This window comes from Desmodus rotundus, chromosome 5 (assembly GCF_022682495.2).
Source record: "Desmodus rotundus isolate HL8 chromosome 5, HLdesRot8A.1, whole genome shotgun sequence".
In the NCBI taxonomy this organism is placed as follows: Eukaryota; Metazoa; Chordata; class Mammalia; order Chiroptera; family Phyllostomidae; genus Desmodus; species Desmodus rotundus.
In genome coordinates this window covers 105,965,037-105,985,175 of record NC_071391.1, presented here as the reverse complement: position 1 = coordinate 105,985,175, position 20,139 = coordinate 105,965,037, and the positions used below count along the sequence as shown (strand labels likewise).

Genomic DNA, 20,139 nt, shown 5'->3' with positions numbered 1-20,139 from the left:
TGGCACTGAACCTGCTCCAGGGCCTTGCCTCAGAGCTCGTGGGCCACGAATGGGCCCGGGTGTCAGTGCACACCGGCACTTCCGGCATGCTCTCCGCTCCACGCCCTCAGGCACCACCTGCAACACGAAGGGGCTTTAGAGCTTCCAAGACCTCTGACCCCAGAGCCGCCACTGAGCCCTGCATTCCCAAGCACATCCCGCACTTCGAAGGGGAGGGCATTCCTCCAGGCAACCCCCAGAAACTAGCCTGCCTGTTCCTGGCCTTCTCCCAACCGGGAAGGGCATTAACCTGGCCAGCACTCCAGAACCCTGTTGCCTCAGGCCATCCTGCTCTGGGACCCTGTAAGCCTAGAGCTCTGCCCCTTGCTCCTTTTTGGGTTGGGGCTCTGGCTCTTCACAGTTCCCAGAGGATGGCCGTGTCGGGGATTCCTCTTCCCCATGAACCTACAGTCCTTGGTTGGACATGTTGCCGCTCCGAGGCCATACCCAGTTGGCCCCCCTACACGTGTGCCTCTACCCTTCAGTGGCCGCTGGGGCAGTGAGGACTCTGCTCCCCGGGTCACGGGCGCCCTGTCCTCTGTGTCCAGCTCCCACTGAGCCTGCTGAGGGTTGACCCCCCCACCCGCAACCTTGGAGGAGTGGAGCAGGGTGTAAGGTCCCTCAGCTCTTCAGGGATCCCCTCCAAGGCGCCGCTACCAATCCTCAGGGCCACAGGTAGCACAGCAGGCTCTGAACCCAGCGGCTTCAGAGCGCGCTCTGACTGCAACCCAGGCACCGCCTGGCCCTGCAATCGCGGGACTGCGCTGCGCACCCCCCTCCCCGCCCCAGGACTTTCCTGGCCCTCTGACTGCAAGCTTGATGTCCTGGGAGCCAGGAGGGCTACAGAGCTTCACCCTTACACCGAACCCCCCTCTCCGACCCCCCCCCCCCCACTCGAGGTGTAGAGTGCATTGCGGGGCGCCCCCTGCAGGAATGATCTGGCCCTTAAGGTGGGCAACTTGGCCTCCCCGCGGAGTGTGCGGAGTTCGCTCAGGTCTAGCCGGACGCCGCCTGGGGGAGGTGTGGAGGGGACAGCGGGGCACAGGGGACAGCGGGGCGCAGGGGAATGGAACTGGCAGACGGGGTTTCCAGGCACGCGGGCCAGGCCTCACCTATCTGGGGCGGGGGTGGTGACAGGAGGCTGTGGCCAGCCAGGTGTTCGCAGGTGGCGGCGGCTACAGGAGCCACGGCAGAGGCTGGGGAGAGGCGCGACGTGGCGCAGGCAGGGGGCTATGGGCGCTCGCTGGCGGATCCACAGCTGCTGGCAACCTGTGGGAAAGTTTCCCGCGTGCAGCCTAGCACACCTGCGGGGGGGGGGGGCGGGCAGCAGGATCCACCTTCCGCCGCTGCCCAACGGTACGCGGGAGGAGGAGGCTAGGCGTAGGGGAGAGTGCGGCAGCGCAGAGCCAAAGGGCGGAGAGGGAATGGGGGAGCCGAGGGGGGACGCCGGGCGGGAGAAGGCAAGCGCGGGCACGGCGGGCACATCTGGTGCCTCAACCTGCGATGATCCCGCGCTTATTAGCGTGGCTGCCGCCATCGCCACTGCTGCTGCTGCTGCAGTCGCCATTCCTGGCGGTCAGCAAAGCAGAGACACCCTGAGGCGGCGACGAGAGCCAGTGCCAGGCTGGGGGAGACCCACCGCCCTCCTAGCACAAAATCTGGAAAGGGCTGTGTGCGCCCAGGCATCCGCATCCAGAGAGTCCTGCTCAGGACACCTGGTTCCCACCCGCCGTCCCTGGAGCACAGGCGCCGACTAGTCCTATCTTGGCGCCCTAGTGCTGGACGAGACTCAGGGATGGGTGGGGGTGAGGGAGGCCTGAGATGGAGATCCCAGAGGCCAGGAGATGGTTTTATAGGAGAGTGAATGCAGTGCAGGGGCTACCCCGAAGATAAGCTTTTACCCTTCCACGTAGAGGCAAGGTTCCCTCAGTCCCCTACTTTTCTCTGCTTGAAGACCCTGTCCCCCTCCACCTGCGTCCCATCCCTTCACTGCAGCCTGAGAGAACGCCCTCCTCCATCCAGACCTGGCCTCCCTCCTAGAGAACAGGCAGGTTACAGCCCTAACTTGTCGCAGATCCCACCCGGGCATCTAGCCTCCCGGAATTGGCTGTCTCCTGGCCCTGCCTGAAAAACTTTTCCACATTCTACCCACCTTTTCCAACTCAGAGTCCCAGGCATACCTCTCCATCCTGGAGCAAGTTTGCTGCCAAAGCCCATCCCCAGCCGGATCCCTCTTCTCCAGCGAGGTCTTGAGCCCCGAGGCACTGTCCTACCAGGCCTGCTGCCCCCACCACGGTGAGCTCTCTGCCCACTTCCTGCCTGCGGACCCCTCCCAGGCACCAGTCTGTTGAAGTGGAAAGATGAGACCCTGGGCTCGGGGTGACACAGGGTCACTTCTGCCGGTGAATTAGCAAACCTCTCAGGTAAACCATCCCCCTTGTGTTACTGAACACAAGGGGGGTTCACGTCTTGGGGTGCTCTAGTCAAGAACGTGATGTGGTTGTCACAAGGTAGTTTTATTTAGTTGCAGCAGGTAAAAAAAAAAAAAAAGGGATTTATATTCAAAGCTCTGTCTTCCCCACCCAGAGGCTTAGCCGGTACTTGTACGCACCAGTGTCAGTTACATCCGCCTTGGCTTCTCCTTTGCAGTTGGCTACATCGTTCCTTGAGTTACTGTCACGCTCCTCCTATTTACAACAGGTCTGCAAAATACTGTGCTACATTTTAACATTTACAAGAAAAACATTTAGCCAAACATGTAGAATTGCCCAGACCTTGAGAGCCTTGTCCAGTCTAACATTTGGTTCTCATGAAACGCACACTCAAGTCCAAGCCAGGTACCGCTTTTCCCTAATGAAAATGTCTTTTATCAATTGAGCTGACCCTGTAAAGGAAAAGCCTGCTTTGATGAAACAGGTCCTTTAAAATGAAACATTTTATCAAAAGCTATAACAGGATCCCGGTGAAATTAAACTAAGGTAGATATTCTAAATGCCCCAGCCACTGGTTTTGATTTTTTAAATTGTCAGTTAAATTAAACTTAGGCCACCGAGATTCAATGCTCAGCTTGCCTTTCTAGAGGATGTTCTGATAAACCCTTCCACCTGTATCCCAGGTATCTGCCTCCTGCAAAGCTTGTGGAGACTGGATGCAATTCTTGCCTGAAGGCCCATTTCAGCTCTGGGGGTGGAAGTCAGGAAGACACCTGGGGGACCAGAACTGTACATAAATAAGTGGGGTGCCCACTTCATGTTAGACCTGCCCCAGTGTTACCAGAGATGGTCAGAGCACTGTGGAGTCTCCCCCATCTGCCCAGGCAGCGACACCAAAAGCTAGAAAAATGAATAGATAGGGCCCCAGTATGCTAAGAGCTAGCAAGGTTATTGTAGAGAAAGAAAAGCCCTCGCCTCCCTAACCATCTAAGAATGGGCTTGAGCAGGAAGGGGAGGTGGTGTTTGAGACAGAACTCCACCATTCTCCCAGACTGGGCGGCACCTGAATAAAACCTTTCCTTTTGCACCAGCACCTGCCTCATGAGTTTGGCTTTTGTTGCAGCAGGCGGCTGAACCTCTGTTTTGTTTGGTTACAACAGGACAGGGGAGAGGCCTTGCCCAGTCACAAGAAGGGGCAGAGGTTGATAAGAACTAGTGGATCAGTCGTGATTATATGGCAAGTGACAAAAAGTGACTTGGGCCAAATTGGGCAAAAAAAGAATTTGTTTCACAAAATTAAAAAGTGGCCTGGGACATCTGAAATGATGTCTACAGAACGAAACGTCTCTTTCCTTCCAACTTCCTTGTCACCATTCCCTTGGGTGGCTCCTTTCTTAGACAATAAGTCTCCTCCTGGTGCCAAAAGAGCTGCTGCAGCTCCAACTTCACATTCTCACAACTTCAAACCCCTGGTGAACACAGACTTCTTTCCCCCGAGCTCAGATTGAATCCTAGATATCTAATGGTCACAAGTAAGGCTAAGTGCCCATCCTTGAGCCCATCCCATGCTCAAGATGATGAAATTCACTGAGGGGCTAGGCGGTGTGAGTCAGCTTCACTCCAACTATAGCACCACCAGCCACCCCAGTTGTGGCCCAGGACCACCATCATCCTGGGGTAAGGAGGAGCTCTGTGTGGTCTGGCCCAAGTTAGCTGCTGCATGGCCTACCCTGGCCTTGACCCCAGCCACAGCGGCTGCACTCACCTCCTGTTAGAGTCCAGTCTCAGAACCCCGACCTCAGGGTCTCATTGTACCCTCAAAGCCATCTTCCTCTCTTTCCTATCTCTTCCCCCACCCCCACCCCTGGTCAATCGGGGTGGGGCACAGCCCAACTCTGGATATAGGAGAGTTTTTAGGGGCCTGTGTGTCACAGATGGAATCCTGTCGCCCATGGCCACAGCCAGCAGTTCTCACTGTGTCCATCCCTCCTAGAGGCGCACACTGCCTTCCCATAAGAGCTGCTTGAAGCCCCATAGCTGTGATTTGTTCAACCGTTTTCATCTCGGACGGACCCTTGAGCACACAGGACAGTGTACCGATGACGTGTTGTGGGATTGCGCACCTGAAACCTGTGTAATTTTTAACCAGTGTCACCCCGATAAATTCAGTGAGCAGGGAAAAGTTTTCATCTTTCTTGGCCTCCTTATGTCATTCGCAGGTTTGAGTGTGCGCGTGTGCATGTGTGTGTCACCGCCGGTGGTCCTGTAATAACCTCCTTGCTTCTGTGTGTGTGGTGCTTTATTTTTATCGGACACAGTCTCCAGAGTGGAGTGCCAGGTTAGAGTTCATGGGTGTTTTAAATTTAACGGTTATTGCCAGACCGTCTTCCAAAAAGGCCAAGCAATTCTGCTTCCCTCATTGCGCATGCCCGGCCCTTCGCCCACACCCAGGAGATCAGGGTGTCACTGTTCCTTTGGATCTCTGCTAACCTGATATGTGACCGCGCACCTGGTTGTTTTACTTTGCCCCACCTGACTGGCCATCAGAGCTGAGGCTAAGGGTGGTCCACTGGGGCACTGGCTGGCAAGCGAGGGGTCAGAGAAGGTTTTCCGGAGGCCATGGGCTCTGGGTAGGCATTAACTGAACGAGGCTGGAGGAAAGGGAGGGGCAGGGAGAGGACTTGGAAAGAACTCGCTAGCTGGTTCGCAAAGAGCATTGCGGACGGTGACCAGAGGACTGGGGTGGGGAAGGCAGGGCAGAGGCCCTGCAGGGGCTGAGGATCCCTGGGCTTATCTGAGGAGCTCTCCAGGGGCTCCACTGCAGCCCTGCTCTCTCCTCAACTAACCATCTCCTTATGCATCCCCCTCCCATCCTGGGCCTTGGTTTCTCTAGCTGAAAGTTTGGGGAGCCGGCCCAGTTGATCTCCTAAGTCCTTTTAGCTCTGAAACCATCTGTGTGGCCCAGTAAAAGTCTGAACAAGCAATCCCATCATAGAAATATTAATTAGAAAATGTTTTTAAAGTTGATGGGAGCCCCAAGAGGAATCCTGTAACAGAGTAGCTTGTCAAAGGGAATTCCCAAGGACCAGCTGGTGACCCTGGGCCCTGGCTCTCTTCGAGGAGGTGGTGAGAGCCTGGCCTCAGACCAACTGCAGCCACGAGGCAGGGGTGGGACTCTAGTGGCCTCCTTGTATGTGGGGTCCTGCCTGGGGAAGGCCTGCCGGTCAGAGGGGGGTTGGCAGCAGCCAGCAGAGACGCCCTGTCTGTAGCAAGGACTGCCGGGCAGAGGGGCTTGGAGGAGGGCTCTGAGGTCTGTGAGGTGCACAGCCCTTCCTCAGCAGGGGCCCTCACCTGGGAACCTTCCCAGCTAGCGTGGGCCCTAACCGCTGCTGTCCACTTCTCCTTGCTGGGCAATCCCGCCAGGCTAGTGAGAGGGGAGGAAGGGAGCCACAGACAGGAAGACAACTGCCTCCCTTCCAAGGCAGATAACTCCACGCTCCCCCCGCCACCCCCCGCCCCCGGGCCAGGGAAGAAGGAGCCTTATTATTGTTTAAGATGGAAATGATGACTAATAGGCTGGTTGGACACCAGCATATTATAATTTGAAAAGACACAGTGTCGGAGATCTAAAATGACCACGGAACTGTTCAGTACATAAAGGCCAGGCTGGGCAGGGCCACGGTGCTCTGAGGGTTGCTGGGCTGGACCTGGGAGCCAGGTTCTCCCTGAGAGAACACCTTTCACCCTCAAGCCCGCCCTGCATCCTGCCTTACTCAGGGCATTTCTCCTCTGACGAGAAGATCAAAATGAACTCCGGTGGCCACTGCAGGCTCTGATGGAGACCTCCAGTTCTTGCCACCCAGGTCGCTCCTGAAGAGGTTAATGGATCCCCTGGGCCCACAGCTCTCAGGGCCTCCCTCTCCACACTCAGGAGATGTAGACCCAGGGGCCCACAGAGAAGCTGAGGTGGCTCAGCACCATCGACACCTCAGTGTTGGACGACTGGAACCCACCAGAAGCTGCCGACAGAGCCTTCTGACATCTCCAGCGCATTTCCAGCCTGCGCTGAGGGGCGCAATCTCTGCGCGAACACTGTAAAACTACTGGGAAAGAAGTTGTGGGCGTCTTCCCGGTGCCCACATGGGGCCCTCCTCCTGGCTGCTTTCTGCACATCACCACTCCTTGCCTGAACCAGGGCTTTCTGCCAGAGGTCTTCCGAAAGCCCCTTTGCCTTCCTTCAGGAAGGGGCCCGCTTCTCCAAGCTCCAAGCCATTTCTGGTGAAGAAACCACACCTTGTCTCCCATTCTCTGAGGCTTGCCAGGGGCCGGTTTGTGAATGGACAGTGGAGTGGATGGTCTGTGTGCTGGTCCCTCTGACCTTGGTGCACTCCCTGCTCTTCCGGCACTGGCTCCCAGGCACAGCCTAGCGACTCCTCTGGCTGGAGTCCGGAGCTCCTTCCTGTGGCCCTGCTAGGCCCAGCCCTGGACCTCGCCTGACCTGAGACCCTGAGACCAGGTGAAGGGGGCTGTGCAGGGAAGACACAAAAGACGGGGTCAGCGAACCCCGCTGCCTACTAACACTCATGTTACTTGCTGCCCATCACTTCACATTGCTCCAGCACAAGACAGAGGTGAGAGGAACCTGGAAGAAAGGAGAACCTGGAGAGGAACCATGGGAACCTGGAGAAAGTTGCACCCAGCCCTTCATCTGGCAGGCTGGACTCGATTGTCAGGGGGCTCTAAGACCGACCAACGCTGGAGCCCACATTGCAGGAGTCCCTTCCGGCAGGACTCCCATCGCCCCAGGTGCTGCCTCTTGAGGAAGTCACCCTCACCCAGTCTGGTCCACTGGGGTTGCCTCACCCGGCCTCTCGAGCCACTCCCACTGGTCCCACTGCCAGGCCACAGTCAGGCCGCTCATGCAGGCTGCTGCCTCCACCCTCTCACCTCCGGCTCCCAATGCAAGCAGCAGCCCGAGACCCCACCTGCTTCTGCCCCTCCCTGGCACCCTCTGCCCTTACCGGGTCTTCCCGACCTGCAGACCACCCCCACCCTCCCTCTGTGCCTAGCACTGGGCAGACAGACCACCAGCCAGCACACGTCGCCCCTCAGATGAGGATGGCATTGCCTCGCCCTGGAAAATGGGTCCTCTGCCAAGCTGCTGGGGGCTATAAAGCAGGGCGGGGTGGCCTATTAAATCTACCTGGAGTCCTAAGTCCTTCCTGGGGGCAAGGAGCACCTGAGGTGAGGCATGCCCACTGTGGGCTCCCCAGAGTAGTGGGGGGCCAGACCCCACTGGGGTCAAGTTTGAGAGGATCCAGGTCTGATATATATTTGATGTTGAATCTCTTAAATATATATTTTTTCATTTTAGTTATTGTACTTTTTAGCTCCAGAATTTCTGTTGCTCCTTTTGACAATTCTCTTTAGTGATATTCTCATCTTGTTCACACATGGTTTTCCTTTCTTTACCTCTGAGCATATTTGAACAGGTGGTTTTAGGGTCTTTGTCTGGGAAGTACCATGTCTGGGCGTCCTCGGCACGGTTTCTATCAAATTTCTCCTTTAAATCAACCACACTTTCCAATTTCCTTGTATGATTTGTGATTTTTCTTGTTGAAAACTGGACATTTGAATATTCCAGAATTCAGAATTGCTCCCCCCACCAGGGTCTGCTATTCTTAATCATTAAGGCCTCGCTGTGCCCAGCCAGTGTTTTTGAGAGACTTCCTCGAATGCCAGGACCTCAAAGCACAAACAATGCCGCCTGTCCCAGTGTTTATGGATTGAGCCTGTGCTGAGTACTCTTTAAACACTTAACCAGACCACTTACGGTTCTGCCTCAGCCTGCAGATCAGCCATGCTGAATGTTTAGAGACTTCTCAGGTCCTTTCTGAGCATATTTTCTGTCCTGGGCACGTATGTGGCTGTCTAAATTCCCCGGCATTCAGATGCTTTGAATGCCCTAGTTTCCCAAAGAAACCCTTTCCCTGGCTTTCCTGTTTCTAAGCAGTCTGTGGTTTGCCCCCACCGCCAGCTTTGCCCTAGGTGCTTGCACATCTTACTTAAAGACTTCCTCCCATGTTTTCAAGCAGTGGCTGCTGCTTTTCTACCCCAAGTTCCAGGGCAGGCAAGACAAACGCAACCTGTGAACAAGGCCCGCTCGGTTCCTCTGGATCTAGGAACCCGGGTCCCACACGGATACTGCGGGCTGCTGCCAAGCCTGGAAACAGCTGGGACAAGAGCAAGTAAACATGCCACAAGCTTTCTAAGTTTTTTTCTTAATCCAGCAATCACTTGAATGGTGTGAACCTTTTGTTTCCCAGAGTTCTGATGAAGTTGGTTTCGACAGTTTCTGGCTCTTATTTCAATGCTTCTTTGGAGGTGTCTACTCCATCATTTTAGCAACATCACTATTTTTTTAAAACTGTAATTGATTATGTGTACAACTTCCTTAGCTTAAAAAAAAAAAGGTTACTTCCCTAGCGTGGTTTAGCCTTGCATTTCTAAAATGGCTTAAGTAGCTAAAAAATGTTAACTCTGATATCTCAAAAATAATCGTTTTAGTCAAATAAATTTGGAAAAGTCATCTGAAAGGCTCTGCAAAGTTGTAAAGAAACCTGCTTTAATGTTTATTTTAACCAAACATTTCCCAAGTTTATTCCACTTACAAGCTTTTCTAAGTGGTAATATAATTTGAAGAGCATCTGTCACAGAATAGGACAAGAAAAATGGTCCCAATTCTTCATAGCTTTGTTTTTTTTATAGGTGTTCCCATAGCTACAGTCACGGGGCTGGGTGTCAGGGAGGTGAAGAGGCAGGCATGACTAGTACTAATTGAGAACAAATGAGTCATAACCTCTTCTCCCCAGGAGTTCTGAGAGCCACCCTGAAGGGGGCCTAAGAACATGTGAGCTCTGAGTGCTCAGGAGGGTGTCTTTGATGGATAACACAGGGAGAGTCGGGGGACAGGGAAAGTGAGGTTACGATCCACCCAGAGTGACGTGCTGGGTGATTACCAGAAGCGAGACAGTGATTTTAAAAAGTAAGCTGTGTTTAAAAGCAAAACAAATGAGTTGGTGGTATGGAATGCTATTCTGAGGACCCTTGAACTTGATTTACTTTGAGGGCACCGAACAGTTCACGTGGGAGGAGAGGAAGCTGGTGCCGCTGGTGCGGTACCTACCTTCAAAGGAATTTCTATTGCAGTTGTTTACACCATGATTCCCTTTCCCAGACTGTGGACCCTTCCAGGGCCAGGAGAGTGTCTGACTCACCTTTGCTTCCAATGACGTCCATTCGAGTACTGAGGGGAAATGGATATTCACATGGTAAGGAGCCAACAATGTTCTTTCCTTTGCCTCAAAGCAGCAATGGAGAATACAGAACCTCCTTAAACAATTAAGCCAAGCCCTACATTTAGATCCTTTTAATTGAATGGCTGGAACAGTGGCTGTCATTATTTGTTCTAACTGTCCATCCATCCACCTGGACAAATTCTGATTGTCCACAAAAGACATCAGAATGAAAACGCCCAGGGATTAGGAGCATCCTTTAATTCCAGTATCATGCTGTGAATAAACTAGCCAGATAAATGCAATCATAAAACCATATCCTGTGAACATATCAGTTTTTCTCAACTTCATTTACAGATTCAGTGAAATCCCAATCAAAATCCCAGCAAGTTAATTTGCAGATATTGACAAATCAATTCTAGTATTTACATGGAGAGGGAAAAGGTATAGAACAGCCAGCACAATGTGGAGGGAGAAAACTGAAGCTGGAGGATGGACTCTATCTGACTTCAACACTTACTATAGAGGCACACTAATCAACAGCATGGAAGAAGACCGTGTGGCACCGGCAAAAGAATAGGCAAGTACAGCAACGAAACAGCACAGAGGGCCCACAAAAATACAGTGAACTGATCTTTGACAAAGGAGCAGGGATAATAAAATGCAGCACAGATGGCCTTTTCAACAAATGGTACTGAAACAACTGGGCATCCACGTGCAAAAATAAAAATCTACCCAAAGACCTTAAATGATTCACAAGAATTAAATCAAAATGGATCACAGACCTAAATGTAAAAAACAACACTGTAAAACTCCTAGACTGTAACACAGGAGAAAATCTAGGTGACCTTGGGTATGGCGATGACTTTTGAGATTCAACACCAAGAACATAATCATGGAAGAAATAACTGGTGAGCTAGACTTCATTAAAATTAAAAACTTCTGTTATATGAAAACGTGAAGAGAATGAGAAGACAAGCCACAGATTGGGAGAAAATATTGGAAAAAGACACATCTGATAAAGAACTATTATCCTAAATACACAAAGGTCTCTTAAAATTCCGTAAGGAAACAAAAAAAACCCAATTAAAAATGGGCAAAAGACCTAAACAGACACCTCTCCAAAGAAGAAACATGGCAAAAAAGCACCTGAAAAGATGTTCAACATCATGTCATCAGGAAACGACGAGCTGAAACAAGGAGATGCCACTACACACCTGTCGGGATGGCCAGAGCCGCCGAGGACGCGGAGCAGTGGAGCGCCCGCTCACTGGTGGGAACGCAGAACGGCACCGCCACTCCGGAGCACGGTGCGGCAGCTTCTTACAAAACTAAACATACCCTCACCGTGTGATCCAGCAGCTGTGCTCTGTGGGATTTAAAGGAGTTGAAACACGTCCACACAAAAACTTGCACATGAATGTTTACAGCTTTATTCATAATTCCCCAAACTTGGAAGCAACCAAGATGTCCTTCAACAGGTGAGTGGATAGTGTGGTACAGACAAACACTGGGAAATACTCGGCAATAAGAGATATGAGCTACTAAGCCATCAAAAAGCATGAAGAAAACTTCCATGCATATCAGTAACGGAAAGCAGCCAATCTGGAAGGCTACCCACTGCATGATTTCAGTAACAAACGTATTTCCGTGGTGTCGGGGGTGGGGGGCGGCACACTAAGTGGGAAAACCTGCGCATGTGTTGGGACAGGCAGTACTTGGGACTCTGTATTTTCCAGTCAGTTGTGCTATGAACTTAAAACTGCTCTAAAACATGTCTACTTAAAAACCAAAGTGTATCCTGAAGATAAAGTCAAGAGTAATAAGATCATCCCTGGATTCAAGACTTCCATGTGGCATGATGAGACTAGGAGGGCCTCACTGCAGCAACACCAGAGACATCAGGGTCTCTAGCAGTCTGCACCAGGTGGCCTGGGGGCGAGTGGCTGGGTTTCCTGCCTGATTTACCACCCACAGGACTTGGACCAGAGGTATCTGGGTCAAATTCTAGCTGTACAAGGTGAGCTGTTTTCCTTTTTTGTTAAGATTGAATGGGATCACATATGTCAAAGAGCTTTATAAACTGTCAAACACAAATGTAAATTACTACTGCTAAATTACTTACAAATGTAACTTAGGAATATTCCAGAAGTGTGAGAGATGTTTATAATGCATGACCACACCGTGCCCCTCACTGGTCAGCTCCTGGCTTCGAGAAAGCACTTATGGGTAGGCCCATATCCCATGCGTCCAAAACCACCGGCCCAAAGCAGGGACGGGCGATCAGAGAAAGCGTCCGCATCGCATAGTTGTCTGCTCTGAGCGCCACCTGCAATGGGAAGGAAGGGAGGAAAGTCCCCTGCGTCCCTCCCTGCACACACCTCTCAGGACATAACACATCCATCCAAACAGGACAAAGAGTCACAATCCCCAATCATCTTTTTGGTTAAACAGATGTCAAAAAGCACAAAACAGCTCCCATATACTGTCTGTGAAGGCTGGGGAGAAGCACCCACAGAGGAGAAGCCCCTTCTTCTGAGCTTCCAAGTCCCATGCATCTCTTTCCAAGGCCACATATGAAATAATCTGCAATAGCCAACACCTTGAAAGTTCATTGCACGTGACAATCTAAAATAATACCAAGTGTTAAAGCAGAAATTTATTAAAATCCACTTATATAGTGTTTTACAGACAAAAAAAATGTACAGTCTTCAACATTCAGGCAATGAACTCCATTCTCAGAAGTGTTTTGTGAGAAGACCAAATTCTTTTGCCCTCCCTCCAAAAAAGATACTTCTGTTTATACCCCTGAAAATGATGTGTTTATTACACCACCTCTCAAGAACAATCCCCAAAACCTCTGCGGAGTGAAGAAAACCTTCTTTAGAATGCAAAGCCTCATCACAGAGGTGTAGTGCAAGAGATACATAAATGGCTGCTGTTTCAGAGGAGTGTGCGCACGCCTGGCAGGCAGGCTGTGAGAAGAGCTTGAGGGCTCAGCTGGGTGGCCCCTAGCTGCGGAGCGTGGCCAGCCGGGACTGCATGGCCTCCAGGGCCTCCTCCTCCTCCTCCTCCTCCTCATCTTCTGAGGCGGCCGTTGCTCCTGGAGGTTCAGGCTCTGGAAGGGCATCAGTCACTTTACTAGGTGCTTTGCCCAGGGCCCCTGAAAACAAACACAGTGAACAGATGAACAAAATACTGGTTCTGTTAATCCATCGTCTTCCCCTGCCGTGCGTACCTGGGTCAGTCTGTCTGAGGAGGGGAGATAAAACAAGCTGCACCGGTGGGGTTTTGCCCACCGTGACAAATGTGCCACACCACCTTGTAATGACAACAAAGTCCTAGTAACTGTGAAGAGATTCTGATTTTAGAGTTTTGGCTCTGAAGCTCTTGATCTGCATTCCTAAACAATACTGAGTACTAAGTTTTTAAGACTCATGAAAATTTCAAATATAACTAAATTGTTACTAGATCTTCATAAAATGTTTTTCTGGAGTATGGCGTAACTAGTCTTTTTCCCCCAACAAATTAAAACAAATAAACAAAAATTAAACTTACCAATTATATTTTTTAACAAACACAAAACTCAGAAAATCCAGAGTAAAAGATTTAAAACTTGACTTTTGAGATGGCAGAGGAGATAAACACTGTCCTACCCTGCCTCCCACGATCGAAACTACAATGGAATTATAGAACCACCATCGCTGAGAACCACCTGACCACTGGCCGAACAGAATTCCTGTAACTAGGGATACAAAGGAGGCAGGAGGGGTGGAGATGTGACATGGGCAGATCTCACAACCACGTGCGGCAATATCCCAGCTATAGAGGTCCCTCCTGAGGAGCAAGGAGTCTTAGCCCCAAACCAGGCTTTCCAGCCTGGGGCTCCAGTGCTGGGAAGAGGAGTCCCCATGATACATGGCTGTGAAAATCAGCAGGGACTGCTTCTGAGAAAGACAAAGGGCCGTTAGAGGCCTAGGTGCTAATTGTAAAGGGCCCACGCACAGACTCACTCACAAACTCATTTGCTCTATGGTCTAGCACAGGGGCAGTAGCTTGAAAAGCACCAAGGACATACAAGGAGGAACTAAATTGCCTAACTTCAGGGTGAGGGCTGCAGGGGCAGGGAAGGTGGCAACTCTTTCCATGGGACAAAAGTGCTAGAAATTATCAGATCTGCGCTCTCCTTTAAATTGGCTAATACCATTCGCCTTGCCTTAGTGATTCTGAAACCCTGCTCCATCCAAGGCTCTTATCTGGCCTGAGACTCTTCCAGCAGCTCTTCTACACAAGAAACCCGCCTCGGCTCAAGCTACGGACTTTCCCCCAAATTTCATGAGCAGCAGGTGCCCTAGACTTGCATGGCAGACTTTCTCAAAGGTCCATAAATCCCATACACGTGATAGCGGGCTTCAGTGTGCACTGTAGCTCCAACCAAGCAATTCCAAGACCAACACGAATGGTGACTAGTCTCAGTATATCTTGTAAATCCCATCAGGTGACCTCAAGCCTGGTGTAAGTGTCAGCTTGCCTGAGCTCACATTGTACTGAGCAGCAAAGGGTCACAAGTGGCAGCCAGCCATGCTTTGCAGTGTAGCCTCTTCCAAATACTTCCACGCCCAGCACAAGCAACAGTGAGATGCAGATCACTTTGTAGCTCCTACCAAGTGGTCCCGAGCCCAGCATAAGTGCTGGCTGACCTTGGGCTGTACCAGAGTCCCTAACCTTGGCCTGTACCAGAGCCACTCCCAAGAGGCTCCAGACCCAACAAATCTAGTGGCCAGCTTCAGATCAGAGCAGAGCCCCTACCAACCAGCTCTACAACCAGCACACACAAAGGTTGGACTTGGCTGGCAGAGTGATGCCAGCTCTGTGGGATCAGCCCTTACAAACCCTTGTCCACTACACTGGTGACCAGCACTCACAGCCAGTCAGCTGGAGGGTCAACCCAAAGCACGGCCTTGCTGGCAGTACTTGGGGCATAACTACAACAGAAGGGCACACATAACCCACAGAGGGGACACCTCTGGAGCACCTGGCTCAGATGACCAAGAAGACTGTGCCCCGGAGCCCCCAGAACACCTCTATATAACTTCACTCCGTCAAGACTGGGAGACAGAGCAGATCTACACACTACATAGAAACAAACACAAGAAGTCAACCAAAATGAGGAGCTACAACATACGTCCCAAAGGAAAGACTAGGACAAAACTCCTAAAAAAGAACTCAAAGAAATGGAGACAAGCAATCTATAACATACAGAGTACAAAACACTGGTTATAAAAATGCTCAATGAGGACTTTTGGTCAAGATGGAGGCGTAGGTAGACATGTTTTGCCTCCTCGCACAACCACAGAAAGAATCACAACTAGATCTCAAAACAAGTAACCTCAGAACTGTCACAAAGTGGAGCTGTATGGAAGTCTGACAACCAAGGATTTAAAGAATCCACACTCATCCAGGTGGGCAGGAGGGACGGAGTTGCAGACAGGTGGAGGTGTGGAGATGCAGTGTGGCACGGAAAGGTGGCAGTGGAGGCAGAGGAACAGACGATCCCTCATTCACGTGTGGTGGATAAAAATCGGGACGCATACCCTGGGAGTAAGTATTCTCAGCCCCAGGTCAGACCACACAGCCCAGGGTTCCAGCACCAGGAAGATAAATCCACATAACTTATGGCTGAAAAAACCAGTGGGGGTTGGGTGGCAGAAGGAATTGCTGGATTTTCAGGAGACTCAGCTTAAAGGGCCTGCATGGTCTTAGAACATATGCAAACCCACCCTCACTCTGGGATTCACCACCAGGGCAACAGTGGGAAGGGCGCCAGTCACATATGAGAAGTGGGTGAAGAGACTGGAAATGGGGCTGAGTGCTGGGCAAACTTCCAGGAACCAGGCAATGGCACTGTCCCCTCTCCGAACTCTCCCCGACACAGCCACAAATTATGGAAGCAGGTTGCCCTGCCCTGGTGATTACCTAAGACTCTACCCCACATAATTTACAGGTGCCTTTTCTACAATAGGCCATGCTACTAAGAGAGGGAGTCAAAGCAGCTCTACCTAATATACAGAAACAAACACAGGGAGGCTGCCAAAGTGAGGAGACAAAGAAATGTGGCCTAAATGAAAGAACAGAACAAAACCCCAGAAAAAGAACTAAATGAAACAGAGACAGCCAACCTATCAGATACAGAGTTCAAAACGCTGGTGATCAGGATGCTCAAAGAACTCACTGAGTACAGCGACAACATAAAGGAAGAAATGAAAGTTACACTAAGTGAAATAAAGAAAAATCTACAGGAAATCATCAGTGGAAGGGAAGAAGCTGGGATTCAAATCAACAATTTGGAACATAAGGAAGAAATAAGTACTCAACCAGAACAGTGAGAGGAAAAAAGAATTAAAAAAAAAAAATGAGGATAGTGTAAGGACCCTCTGGGACATCTCCAAATGTACCAACACTGAATCATAGGGGTGCCAGAAGAGGAAGAGCAAGAAATTGAAAACTTATTTGAAAAAATAATGAAAGAAAACTTCCCTAAATTGGCAAAGGAAATAGACATATAAGTCCAGGAAGCAGAGAGTCCCAAAGAAGCTGGACCCAAAGAGGACCACACCAAGACATACCACATTTAAAATGTCAAAGATTAAAGATAAAGAAAGAATCTTAAAAGCAGCAAGAGAAAAGGAGACAGTTACCTACAAAGGAGTTCCCATAAGACTGTCAGCTGGTTTCTCAAAAGAAACTGTGCAGGCAAGAAAGGACTGGCCAGAAGTATTCAGTGATGAAAAGCAAGGACCTACAACCAAGATTACTCTGTCCATCAAAGCTATCATTTAGAATGGAAGGGCAGAAAAGTGCTTCCCAGACAAGGTGAAGCTAAAGGAGTTCATCATCACCAAGCCCTTATTACATGAAATGTTAAAGGGACTTATTTAAGAAAAAGAAGATCAATACTATGAACATTAAAATGTCAACAAATTCACAACTATCAACAACTGAATCTAGAAAAACAAAGCACGCAAACAACTGGAACAGGAACAGAATCATAGATACAGGGATCATTTGGAGGGTTATCAGTGGGGTGGGGGAAGGGAGAGAATTGAGGAAAAGGTGTAAGGATTAAGAAGCATAATTGGTAGGTACAAAATAGACAGGGGGATGTGAAGAATAGTATAGGAAATGGAGAAGACAAAGAACTTATATGCACGACCCATGGACATGAACTAAGGGGGAGGGGAGTGCTGGAGAGGAGGTAACAGGCAGAGGGGGGGCAAAGGGTGAAAAACTGTCATAGCAAAATCAATAAAATATATTTAAAAAATGCTCAATGAACTTGGGAGAAAAATAGATGAACTCATTAAGAACTTCAACAAAGAGCTAGAAGACATAATAAAGGATATTGATAGAAAACATAAAAAAGAACAAATTCAGTTTTTATATGAAAAATATAATAACTGAAATGCAAAATATATTAGTGGGAATCTACAGCAGATTAGATGAAAAAGAGGATCAAATCAGCAATCTGAAAGACAAGGCAGTAGAAACCACCCAATCGGCAAAAGCAAAAAAAAAAGGAATTAAAAAAATGAGGGTAGTTTAAGGGATTTCTAGCACACCATCCTACATACCAACATTTGCATTATAGGGATACCAAATGGAAAAGAGAAGAAAGAAATTGAAAACCTATTTGAACAATTAATGATGGAAAACTTCCCTAACCTGGCAAAGGAAATAGACATATAAGCCCAGAAAGGACAGAGTCCCAAACCAGATGAACAGAGTCCACACCAAAACATATCATGACCAACACGCAAAAAGTTAAAGATGGATAATCTAAAAGCAGCAAGAGAAAAGCAGTTAGTTATGTACAAAGGAGCTCCCATTAGACTATCAGCTAATTTTTCAACAGAAACATTGCAGTCCGGAGACAGGGACATGAATATTCAAGGTGACGAAAGGCACAAACGTGTAAGTACGGTTACTCCACCCAGCAAGGCTATCATTTAGAATAAAAGGACGACAGTTTCACAGACAAGAAAATGGTAAAGGAGTTAAAACATCACTAAGCCAATATTATAATAATTGTTAAAGAGACTTCATTAAGTAGAAAAGAGAAAACACATGAATAAGAAAATACACAAGAGAAAAAAATCCCATTGATAAAGGCAATCATTAAAAGAAACCAAGTATAAAACTGGTACAGAGGCTAAAAGACAAAAGTAGGACTATCACTTATGCGTAATTACAAACATAATCTAAGGGTCACACACACACACACGAGAAGTAAAAAATAATGACAAAAACATAAGTGTGGAGGGGGTGAGTAAAACAATAGTTACTTTAGAATGTGTTCAAACTTATGTGACCATCGACTTAAAATAGACTGCTATATCGACAGCTTGGTGTTTGCGCAGTGCATGTAACCACAAACCAAAGATCTGTAAGAGATATACAAGAAATAAAGAGGGAGGAATCCAAACATAACCCTACAGAAAGTCATCGAAACACAAAAGAAGAGAGCAAGAGAGTAAGAAAGGAAAGAGGAGAACTACACAACAGTAAGAAAACAGTAAAATGGCAATACCTACATACTATCAATACTTATTTAAATGTAAATAAACAAAATACTTCAGTCAAAAGACACAACGCAGCAGAATGGATAAAAAAAAACAAGACTCATACATATGCTGCCTACAAAAGAACCATTTCAGATGGAAAGACACACACAGACTGAAAATAAAGGGATGGAAAAAGACATTTCATGAAAATGAAAAAGAAAAAAAAAAGCTGGGGTAGGAATACTTGTATCAAAGGAAGACATTAAAAAAGACAAAGAAGGACATTTTACATACAACAGCTAAGATACGGAAGGAACCTAAGTGTCCCACAACAGATGATTGGATAAAGATGCGGTACATATGTACAACAGAATATTACTTGATCACAACAAAGAATGACCTCTTGCATTTGTAACAACATGGATGGACCTGGAGGGTATTATGATAAATGAAAAAAGTCTGACACAAATACCACATGATTTCACTTACATATGGAATATTAAAAAAAAAAAGTACATGAACAAACAATTACCAGTTAGAAGCACAGTCACAAGGATGTAAAGTATAGTGCATATAATACATATGTGTGCTGGCAGATGGACACTAGACTCGTCAGGGTGATCACTGCATAAGGCGTGTAACTGCCATAAGCACTATGTTGTACATCCAAAACTAATATGATATTGTATGTCAACTGTAATTGAAAAATAAATTAAAGAAAAGAAACAGGAAAAGAAACCAAATAAATCTCATTAACATCACGCAGAGATAACTACTATTTTTCCACAGATGTGGTTTTTACATAAAAGTATGTATTTTCATAACAAGCTTTTTTCCCTCATAATATATTGTGAACATGTTTCCATGTCAGTAAATCTATTCCTGTATCATCCATCACAACTATAATACATTCCATTAAAACATATATAACATAATTGATTCACCCAATATTCTGTTATTAGGCATTTAGCTTGTTTCGAACTTTTCAGTATTATAAATAAGGCTACTACAGACATCCTTGAGTTAAATCATTTAGCTGTCCTTACTAAACTCCCAGAAGTCAATCAATCTTCAGGTCAAGGGCTTTTGAGAGCTACTGCCAAATTACTTTTTAGAAATTCTACACCAATTTAGCTTCCAAATGCAGTCTGTGACAGCAATGTTTCACCTTTCCACTTTGGAAACTCTAGGAATTAAAAAAATTCTTTATCTGTTTTAAAAAAGATGGTTACAGATATTGTGCTTATTTTTCAAGAAGTAACTGGCATAATCTAAAATTTAAAATGTAGAAGGAAGTTATAGCCTAAAAAAAAGCTACTAGCTAACTCAGAGAACGCAGGAAGAATGGCCATAAAAGGAGGTGAGAGAGAGGATGAAAGTCAGGGTCATACCTGCTGTAATTTCAAACAGAATTTTGTCGATTTCCATTTCTGCTGCTTCTTCCATTTCTTCCTGATCATCCATGCTTTCAAAAGTGTCCTCTAACATCTCTTCTATGATCCCAGCCTAAACACAGAATAAACCATGTTACTTCCAGCTGTTAAACCTGTCCCCAAAAGATACATTTAGAGGCCACCGCCAAGTGAACTCTAGTGTCTCCAAGTCCAGTCCACCCTTTTGAGGGCTAACACACAAGAATGTTGGCCCCAGGAAATACTGGATGCTGCCTTCTCTGCAGAAAGGCAAAGGGCCAATGGGAAAGTGCTCTCTAAATTTAGCACCAAGCTTGGAGGTGGGCCTCAAATGGCTATCAGCATAGCTTCACAAAGTAACTTCACAAAGTATAATGGCAGTGGATGGGGAACCACTTGC

The 20,139-nt window shown here is 48.1% G+C and overlaps 1 protein-coding gene across 3 annotated transcripts in view; it reads right to left on the bottom strand.

The window, feature by feature from the left end:
* Positions 1 to 12,405: 12,405 nt before the first annotated feature.
* The window catches only part of CHMP3 (charged multivesicular body protein 3), a 54,441-nt gene continuing 46,707 nt past the window's right edge, over positions 12,406 to 20,139 (bottom strand). For all 3 annotated transcript variants that reach the window (XM_024558621.4, XM_045193772.3, XM_045193771.3), the window contains 2 exons: positions 19,719 to 19,833; positions 12,406 to 12,929 (listed from right to left, as the gene is read on the bottom strand). In XM_024558621.4, coding sequence (XP_024414389.1) covers positions 12,778 to 12,929; positions 19,719 to 19,833 — 267 coding nt within the window. In that variant the 3' untranslated portion in view covers positions 12,406 to 12,777. The remainder of the gene's footprint in view (positions 12,930 to 19,718; positions 19,834 to 20,139) is intronic.